The following is a 10,275-nucleotide window of genomic DNA, read 5'->3' as shown; positions in this document are numbered from 1 at the left end:
GCCCGGCTCCGCGCGGCACATCCTTGGGCATTCGCGGCACATCTGGTGACCTCCGCACGTCCTCCTCCCCCCCTCCTCCACCTCCTCCTCCTCCTCCTCCTCCCCCAGTCACTTCCTGCCTTTGTTAGGCTCGCCGGCGTGGTGAGCGGAGGCCAAGTCAGAAGCAGGAGTTTTTGGGGCAAATACAGGACATCCTCCCACTGCGCTTCAATGAAGAGCCGCTCTGATAACAAAGTGCTGCTTGACTCTGATGTCCTCTCAGATAAGGAGGAGAATCTTCACCGCCGCCGCCGCCCAGGTCCGAAGCTCCCGGAGCCGCCGCCGCAGGCCGGGCTCAGCGACCCTCTGGGGAAAACTGAGTTAAATCCGGGGTTAGCGGTTAGCCCCGCCCCCTCACAGACAAGGTCTCCCCGGGTCTGCGTGGCGAGGAGGTTCTGGAGACCCTCCGTGGTCCAGACCTGCGGACGACAGGGCGAACGGCTCAGCATGAGGCCCCGCGATTGGCCGGCCGATGACGGCGGGGACGGGCTCCGACCCCCGTGACCCCGAGTGCAGGATAAACAGCCCGGATGACGAATGAATGAATGCTGCCGTCGGTGTGTGTGAGTGTGTGTGTGTGAACGGGTGAATGGGATCCGGTGTGTGAGGCGTCCCGCCGCCCCCGGCGTGCACGTCAGGAGCTAGAGAGGGAGGAGGACATTGATACTCGGTCATTGCATTTTAGTACTTTATTTCTGAGATATCAGTGCAAATGAACACCAAAAAATGAAAACATTAAAAAAAAGAAAGAAAAAAAAAAATTGTTTCAGGTCTTCACATGAAAAAAAAAAAAAAGAAACCATTTTTTTTTTTTTTTTAATATTTGCTGCTACAAATGTCTTCAGATGCACAATGCAGATCTATGATTGTACGTCGACCCCCCCCCCCCCCCCCCCAGACTACAACCCCGGCTCTCCGGCGGAGCCTTGTTAACCAGTAACAGAAAGGAAAAAAAAAAAGAAAAAAAAGAAAAAACAAAAATTCAATGCACGTTTATTTTTTTCCCCACCGACTGGCGGTTCTCTCAGAAACCGCTGACGATCTCAAACCAGCCAAAAAAAGAAAAGAAAAAAAAAAAGACCTATTTTAAGACTTGACGTTTTCCCCCATCAGCGGTAGGGATACACAGGTAGTTCCCATGCGTCTGCATGCAACAGGCAGCAGTGAGGAGAGTCAGACATTATTACACGACACAGCGCAGGATAAGAGTTTATCGTTCACCACGTAGAGACACATGCAAAGAACAAACCAACCCAGGAAAACAAACAAACGAACAAACAAACGGAAAAAAAAAAAACAAACAAAAAAAAAAGAAAAAACAAAATAAAATGGGCATAGCATCCTCTGCTTTCTGTATGTACACGTGTACGCATATAATCCATATTTACATATCAGGGCATTAAAAACTAGGGTAATATCTTTGCTTAAACATTACAAAATAGTCATCTTTCATACTGAAAGTACTATTTACACAAATATATTTAACCGTTGTGAAAATGTATTAATAATCGAAGAGACATACTTCATAGGTATATGTATTAAAAAGATCACAAGACTAAGTGGGTGGGGCGGCGCGTGGGACCAAATGAAAAGAATACAGTACAATCAGAGTACGGGGGCCGGATGTCGGGGACCCCCGCCCTCCCTCCCGCCTCCGAGGGGAGGGGGGGCCAGAAAGCGGGGGTGCGCGCATCTCCGTCCGCTGGGAAAACAAAGATGTACCTGTGGTCTTCTCTTCGTTATCATGCAATTCTTTTTCGACAAAGTCTCTGAGCGAAGAGGAGCGACCGTGTCCATAAAACCACCACAGCGAGGAAACCAGGGGAACCCGGAGAACCACAAAGAGTTTCAAAACAGAGGACAATACTGACAGTTTCATCACATGCCGTTGAGTTATTCCGAAAAAGAAAAGAAAAAAAGAAAAGAGGGGCGGGAGGGCGGGGGGGGACGACGCCGAGGACTCCGCTTCAGTAGTGCAAACACCGGGTGCTTCTTCTTTTGTTTTATTCTTTTTCCGGGAGATGACGAGGAGGAGGAGGGGAAAAAAAAAGCCGTGTGCTTCACGCTCAAAGTTTCTGTGTGCATGAGAAGCGGAGACGGGCCGGGCCGGACGCTCCGCGACCCCCCGAATCCGCGCCGGCGTCGGAAAATTTTGGTTTCGACCGCTCGAAACACGAGAGAAAGGACGGGATTGTCGGCGCGCGCTGACGGAGCCGCCTTATCCAGATTGTTATCCAAAAACAATCCGCGCCGGCGGAAGCGGCGTTTTCGAAGGCGTCGATAACGGACGACAGCGACGCGGCGTGATCCGAAATACAAACCGCGAGCGGGGGGGGGGGCGGGGGGGTGTGTGTAAAGGAAGACTTTGTGACCGGGAAGCTGAAATGGCGGTCGTCGGTTGGGGGAAAGCGAACCGGGCGTTAATTAATTAGCCGTTTAGCGAAGACAGACCTGTTTCTGCGACCCCTTTTCAAAAAAAAAAAGCGATGCAGAGTCTGTTTATCCGGGGGTTCATCTGGAGCCTCATCTGTGATTTCATTTTTTTTTTTTGCGTTCTTTGTCGTTCGTCTCTTTCGACCGATTTGGCAAGTCATTAAAAAATAAACGTCCGAAAAGAAAAAGAAAGAAAACCCCATCGAGTCCGTCGTCGACCGCCTCGAACGCGACTTCTACTCGGACGCCTGGCTCAGCCCCCGGCTGTCGCGGCTGTGCTTGTCATCGGGGGGCGGTGATTGCGGGCTGGAGCTCCGCCTCCTCTCGTAGGCGTGAAGGTCACTGATTGGCTCTTCCTTGACCCGGACGGCGGCCTGTCCGCCCTCCGTCAGCTCCTTGGCGTCCTTCCTCAGCTGAATGCTGCCCTTCTGCAGCATGTAGTAGAGGATGGGGTTGGAGCGCGACAGCCGGGGCGAGTCCGGGTTGGAGTCGCAGCCTTCCTCGTCCTCCTCGTCCTCCTCGTCCTCGTCGTTCTCCTGCCCGCTCCATCTCACGGGGCTCTCGGGCTCCCGCTTGACCAGGGTCGGGGGCTCCCGTTTCTGAGCGACGGGCCAGGGCGCCGGTCGGTGGGCCCAGGGGCTCCGGACGGGGCCGTCGCCGGCCGGCGGCGCGGACAGCGTTCTGAGATTAGCGGAGAGCCCCGAGTTGAGGGGGCCGTGGGGGTGCCAGCCGGGCAGGTGGAGGAAGGCGTGGTTGTGGGCCGGCTGGCCGAGGATGCTGCCGTTGGCCTTGCCGTTGGCCTGGGGAAGGTCGGGGCCGGGGGCTCCGCGGGGCTGCTGGGACAACTCCTTCAGGCAGTTGTCGGAGAGCAGCAGCTGCTTGAGCACGTTGAAGCCTCGGCTCTCCCTGGAGAGGACCTCCCCGGACGGAGCCTCCTCCTCCTTCACGCTCCTCTGCCGCTCCGGCTCCCGGTGGGCGGCGGGAGAGGAGAAAGCGTTGGCGTCGCCGCCTTCCGGAGCTCTCGGGGAGCCGGCGCGACCGAAGCGGTCCGTCCGCTCCGAGCAGAGGCGCCTCTTCTTGGGTCCGGGGCTCAGGTGGTCCCGCCGCTCCTCCTTCACCTGCGCCGGCAGCGACTGCGACTCGGGCGTCGCGGCGGCGCTGGTGTAGTAGGTGGCGGTCTGCTGTTTGAGCAGCTGGCTGAGGAGCCCGTACTTGGCGATGACCTCCGCGGGCCGCGGCTCCGACTTGAAGTCGGGCTGGGCGTCCCTCACGGGGCTTTTCTTCTCCGAGCCGCTCGGTCTCTTCCTGTTGAGCACGTCGGCGGAGGCGGGCGCCGCCGCCGCCTCCTCCACCAGCTCCGTTTTCACCCTGACGTCCAGAGACGGCCCGTCGGAGCTGTCGCACACGTTGAAGGCGTTGGGGCTCTTTTCATAGCAGCCCCCCGCCGCCTCCGCGCTCCTCCTGCCGCCGCCGGGCCGCTCGCCCCGACCGACCGCGGCGCCGCTCGAACCGGCGCCCAAGAGCAGCTGCAGCACGGTGCGGCGCTCCAACAGATTCTCAATCTGCGAGGACGGAGGGAAGGCCTCCTTCCGGAAGGGCGCGGCGCTCCCCGAGGGCCCGTCGGAGAGCGGGGTGGCGGCGCCGGCCCTGTGGACGGGAGCGTTGAGCCTCTCCAGCAGCGCCAGGGGCCGGCCGCCTTCCAGCTCCTGGCTCAGACCTTTGGCGGGGGGGACGCCGGGCGGCGAGGGCGAGGCGATGCCGCACTGGGCCAGATTCTGTAACAGTTTGCTGGCGCTGAAGGCGGGCTCCGACGCCTTCTCGGCAGGGAAGGGTTTGGACTTACACAAGTCCAGAGGGCTGGACTGGACATGAGGAGAGGGGTAGGAGAACGGGGACGGCGCCCCGCCGCCGTCGCGGCCCAGCGAGTACAAGGCCTGGGCCGGATCCATCGGGCTTTTGGTCCGGCCGTCCTCCCACGGCGCCACGCCCTTGGGTTGGCCTCGGGGCGCGGCCGGCTGCGACGCGTCCGCCGGCAAATCCTTGTCGTCCGGGTTTTTATTCGCCATGTCGTTGTTCCTGCGCTCGAGCAGGAGCTGCATGAGGGTGACCTTCGAGTGGGACTTGGGGTCGGCGTTCATCTCGGCCTCCTTGTTCTGGGGCGCCTTGGACGCCGACGGCTCCGGCTTCCACTTCTTTATTAGAGACTCTGTTAGTTTGTCCAGGGAGGAGGTAGAGATCGACAAGGAGGAGGAGGAGGAGGAGGAGGAGGAGATGGCGGTGGAGACGGAGGAGACGGCCGAGGAGGCGGGCGAAGAGGTACAAGCGGCGGGCGGCGGCGGGGCGTGAGGACAGAAGGCGGCGGGGTCGGAGGAAACCCCCGCCGTGGAGGAAGGGTGGGAAGAGGACGGCAGTAAAGAGGAAGAACAGGAGGAGGAGGAGGAGGAGGAGGAGGAAGAGGAGGAGAAAGGGGTTGTCATTTTTGGCCCGGCGTCTTGTACGTTGGCCCGGTTTCTCATGGAGAGGTCGATGGGGGAGCAGCTGGAATAGGAACTCTCCGCATCGCTGCTGTCCTTGGTGAAGCTCCTCTCCTGGGCGGAGCACTCGCTGTCCGACGTGACCGAAGAGGAGCCGCTCTGCGGCAGGACGCCGCCGCCGTCCTCCACGTGCCCGTTCTTGGTCAGCTGCTTCTGGTTGTTGTGGTTGTTGAGCAGCAGGAGCAGCAGGCTGCTGCAGGTCTGCGGGGGCCGGGCCGGTCGCGAGTCCGGACCCCGCTTCTCCCGGGGCGCCGGGCCGTGGGCGTGGCCGGCGGGGGCGTGCGGGTGCGGGGGGGCGGGCGAGGAGCCGCGGCCGTGGCCGCGCAGCAGCGAGGGACTCCGCGGGCCGGGCAAGGAAGCCCGCGGGAGCGCGCTCGTCGCCGTCATTCCGTTCTGGGCGCTCAGGGAGCTCAGCGCGCCCGAGGCCCCGGGCAAAGTCCCCCCGACGCTCGGCGGCCTTTTGTCCGGCCCGTGCTGCTGGTTGGCCATGGCGGCCAGCCGTTCGCTGGCCGATCTCCCCGAGAGCTGGGCTTTGAGCGCGTGCTCCCTGGAGTACTGCTGGAGATGGGCTTCGCTGGACAGCAGCAGGGCGAGCTGGCTGCAGGCCACGCTGGGCTTGGGCGAGGGCGCCGGACTGGAGCGGATCTTCACCATGTTGGCCACCGCCTTCAGCCGCTCGGCGCAGGACACCGACTCGGAGGCGGCGGGGGCCGAGGGCGGCGTGGCGCCGTGGGCCGCCCGCGGGGACTCGGGCGGCCGGTCCTGGCCGTGCCCCCGCCGGCTGTAAGGCGTGTTGCTGTGATTCTGCAGTTTGCTCTTCCTCATCAGGCCCTTCAAGCGACTCGACGCCGTGCCGTAGACGGGCAGCGGCTCTTTTTCCGCCGGCGGCGCCGCCGAGGGCGAGGAGCGCTCGCTGGGGGGCTTGGCGGAGTGCTGAGACATGGCCACGCTCTGCAGGCGCGAGCTGAAGGACTGGAGCAGGGAGGCCAGCAGGGTGCTCTCCCCGGCGTGAGGAGAGCCTTCCGGCGAGCCATTCTGCAGGCCCCCCCCTTGGCCATTCAGCTCCGCCGCCGGCGAACTCACCCGCTGGTTCCCCGGCTCGCTCCAGGCGCCGGAGCACAGGAGGCGGGCCTTCTTCAGGTGCTGCGAGGCGCCGAGCGGCGGCCCGTTGGCTCCGGCCTTGGGGGCGGCGGGGCCATGGCTCGGCAGCCGGAAGGGCCCGCCCGCCTTGTCGGCCTGCTCCTGGTTGCTGTGGGCGGCCTCGGATCTCCCGCTGGTCGTGGCCCCGGGCCCGGCCACCACTGGATGCATCAGTAAACCTTCCAGATAAGTTAGAACAGCTGAATCCTTGTGTGTCTCAGGGCCAGGCTCCTCCCCATGAGTCATGTTCAATACTAGGATCCCCTCGTATGGTTCGGCGATGCTACGGGAGAACGAAGGTCCGCTAGGTCGTCCGCTTGCCGGTGGCGCGTACTTACGAAATACCGAAAAGGGGGGAGGCGCGCAGAGGGAGCCGAAGGAGGGGAGGGGGTTCGTCGGCGACGCCGGTCAGCGCCGGGGGGAAACTCCGACCGTCCCTGCGGGCGATCCGAGGCGGGCGGGCCTCCCGGGCATCGTCGTACGCCTCCTAGCGGCGCCGGGCTCCGGCGGGGAGTCACGGGGATCTCACCCACGTGAGGTGCGCATCTCCATGGCGGGGGACGCTTGGGACGCCGGGATGGACGGACGGCGCTCTGGCGGCTTTGCGGATCTCACACGGGGGACCTGCGAGGAGGGAGGAGGTGCGAAGGGTGCGGGGAGGAGGGGCGGGAAAGAGAAACCCTGTGAGAAGCGGGGATTTGCACGGCACTATATCACATTCATTTCCCCACCTTGTCTGCCATCGCTGTTACTTAGCAACATTTCGGATTGACTGCACACGGCCGCCCCCCCCCCCCCCCCCCCCCCCCCCCCGCCCGCCCGCCCGCCGCCCCCCCGCGCTCTCCCCTCGCAGCCGCCGAGCAGACGACAAATGTAGATTAGGTCTGATTGGATCCAAATTGAAAATTCAAGCCCGCTACCTTGAAAACATTCAGGTCTGGAGCGGTAAGCCCCTCGCAGCGACGTGAAGGGCCTTGTGAGAGCTGTGAATGATTTCTTATGCGGCTTGTCATTTCAGTGGATTATCCCCCTCCCCCTCGCCGCCGCCCCCTCGCCACCTCCGGCTCCTTATGCACTTGAGCGGCGTCTCACACGACGCAACCCTTGGTCTACACAAAGCAGGAACCACCCGCCCACTCACCCACATGCACACAAGTAAGCATTTAGCTATTCACGCTTCCGCGCCGGCTTAGGCGTGTGTGTGTGTGTGTGTGTGTGTGTGTGTGTGTGCGCGCGCATACATGCAGGGTAAATGAATATTGTTCCGCCGGCGACGACACGGCATCATCTTTATCAACACCGGCGCAGCTGTGAATTCTTTATGAAGCAATTTTCTCCCGCGGCCGAATTATCTCCCGATCGGACGGCGGCGGCTTCACGTGACGGACGCCGCCAGGAGCCGCGGCCAGCGAGCGCGTGCGTGCGTGCGTGTGTGCGTGTGTGTGAGTAACCTTGTGTGTGTGTGTGCGGAGGGTTGGGGGTTGCTTAAGGATCAGGTGCACCTGTCACAGCGCACCACCGTCAGGAGGGCAGCGGCGGTGACACCGGGGTGAGCGCTGTGCCAGTTGCCATGACAGTGTCAGCGGCGCTGCCCCGGGAGACCTCGGCGCTGAACCTTGTCGGCGCCGGTTTCTATGGAAACAGTACACCTCCGACAGGAGGCTCGCATCCTATAAAGGTTAATTAATACCGAGCTTCCGCCTCGCCCGGGCTGCTGTCCGCGTCCTCTCCGGGCGGCGTCCTGGCTTTTGGTGTCCGCCGAAGAGGTCACGCCGCGGGACGGCGGCGCCGCTTGATAACGACTAAAGGCCACGGCCAGGCGGGCGGGCGGGCGGGCGGCCGCCGGCCCAAAACACCGAACCGTCCTCGGCGGGGGCTAAAAGGCGACTCGTAATCGGGCTGAAATCCACACCGGAGGTCCTCGGGTGGCCGTGGCGAGCGAGGTCGACAAGGCCGTCCTTTTAATTCTACCTTGAAAATGAGCCGGGATTAGAAGATGGATTTAAGTCGATCGGCGTACAATTAAGTCTGAGTGGCGGCGGGGAAACAATCTGGTTAGCCGTTTCCAGGCCGCCATGAACACGAGGCGCCGCGGCCGCGGACGGGAACCGGGACGGCGAGTCACACGGAATATGGTAACTAAGATTGGCCCATCAGCATCAATTACCGTTCAAGGCCATCTTTAAGCTGCTGACCTAAATCTGATGACAACAAAAGCCAACCTGGTCCCACTGGGCCATCTGACGTCTGCTCCCGTGCTTATCTTAGATGCTCGGGATTAGGGCTATTTTTCCCGCCGGTGAGCTTAACGCAATTTTAATGGAACGCCGTCGGCACAGCACAACACGTACGCATGTTTACCTACGCATGACGCCGAGGAGACGGGACCGAAAACCGAAAAGAAACAGGGCGGCGGTTTCGGACGGAGGAGATTCTGTCCATCTCCCTGTGGCCGTCCACATTTTTGCCCTGAGGAACCTCAGGCGCGAGGGGACGTGGCGGCGGCGGCGGCGGCGTCCGTCCCCCCCCCTCCCCCTCCATCCTGCACAGACCTTCGGGCGGCGCCTGAACGACCCGGCGCAGCGAAGGGCAAGGATGGCGGCCGTCCTCTTCAGTGACAGAGCTCTATTAACCAAGGGATGACCTTAACGCGGGGCGGCGTCCTCCACGCTGAGCCCCAAAGCGCCCGCCGCCTCCACCCTCCTCCAGCCTGAGCGATGCGTGCGCTGTGATTACATTATCTCCCCCGGTGTATACATTGAGAATGACCTTACACATCTGTTAACATGTCGTCTCATGGGTAGCGGCACCCAAAACGCCTGACCTCCCCGCCTCCCCGACCGCGGGACACCGCGGCGCCGACGAGCAACACCGCGGCCTCTGCGGCGATTATCCATTATCCTTGACAATGTCGGCCAATGACGGGGCGAGCGGGGCGCCGTCGGAAAAGCCACGGCGGCCCCTCGGCCGGGCCGGGAGGGAGGACGCGCTCCTCATCCGTTCGCCCGTCGCCGCTCGCTCCCTCTCTCCCGTCGCAAGGCGACGGTCGCGGCTCGGATCTTGAAGCGCGACCTTCCTTTTCGACCTTGACACGGGCGCGAACCCCGCTTTGGGCTTTTTTTTTAATCTCGGAAAAGTTAGACGACCTTCATTGTCAGCAAAGGTAATCCATTTAAGCCATTTAAAATGTATGAGAGCAAACAAAAGAATTAAAACGGGGGGGGTCGGAGGGGGAAAGAGCCAAAAGGAGCGGGACTTAGAGTCAAGGTCACTCATGTCACCGAGGCTTTTCCACTTGACGCAACAGCTGGTGTCCATGCAAAGCTCTGGGCGCTAATAAAAAGTGACAATGCTGCCCGAGCGGTGTGTATTACTAATGTCTGACACCAGCCTGGCAGATGTGTTCTCCCTGCTTTTCAGGGGAGTCAAGGTTAAAGGAATTTAAAAAGGAGAGGCGATGCCTAAACACTATTATATCATGTAATCTGCGGCCCCTGCCGCACACACTCGGCGGGCGGCCGGCTTACACGCGTGGTGTGACCGCTATTTGTAAATTCAATATGTCTGACGTGATGAAGTAAGACAACGCGCGAGCCGCTTGACCAAGTGCGCTTGTCGCGCGCTCTCAGGACGCCGGCGACCAGGAGCGGCGTGCGAGCACGCGGCGGGCCGGCTACGGCGAGGAAGGGCTTTTTCCTTTTGCAGGGAAGTCGACCGGGACATAACCGTGGTGAAATGCAATACACACACACACACACACACACACACACACACACACACACACACACACACACACACATAATGAGAACTAGGGCACTCTGACCCACTTCTTAGGATGCATTGACCATGCATGCACACACACACACACACACACACACACACACCAACGCCCATATGTGTGATCACAGCAACCCGTGGACGGCTCTGACGTGGAGGGAGAATACGTGACTGCTGAGGAAAAAAAGATGCGAATCAAAACAAAAACATTGTGTTCAAGGCACTCAGAGATATCACGTACTGCCTAAATGTGAGCAATTCAGATATAAATGTCCAGAATCTGAGGGGGGGGCAAATGGGGGGCAGTTGGGGGGCAGGTGGGGCTTTAGCTGCCCCCGTCGGTGCAAAAGGG

At 61.0% G+C, this 10,275-nt stretch overlaps 1 protein-coding gene across 2 annotated transcripts in view; it reads right to left on the bottom strand.

Moving 5' to 3' along the window:
• Positions 1-713: 713 nt before the first annotated feature.
• Positions 714-10,275, bottom strand: part of nrip1b (nuclear receptor interacting protein 1b) — a 30,477-nt gene continuing 20,915 nt past the window's right edge. For both annotated transcript variants that reach the window (XM_086160480.1, XM_086160482.1), the window contains exon 2: positions 714-6,770. In XM_086160480.1, coding sequence (XP_086016606.1) covers positions 2,709-6,392 — 3,684 coding nt within the window. In that variant the 5' untranslated portion in view covers positions 6,393-6,770 and the 3' untranslated portion in view covers positions 714-2,708. The remainder of the gene's footprint in view (positions 6,771-10,275) is intronic.

This window comes from Fistularia commersonii, chromosome 15 (genome assembly GCF_037954325.1).
Source record: "Fistularia commersonii isolate RoL2024-O1a breed Wild chromosome 15, RoL_Fcom_v1.0, whole genome shotgun sequence".
Classification (NCBI taxonomy): domain Eukaryota; kingdom Metazoa; phylum Chordata; class Actinopteri; order Syngnathiformes; family Fistulariidae; genus Fistularia; species Fistularia commersonii.
The sequence above is the reverse complement of the archived record's forward strand: the minus strand, read 5'-3'. Positions and strand labels throughout refer to the sequence as shown.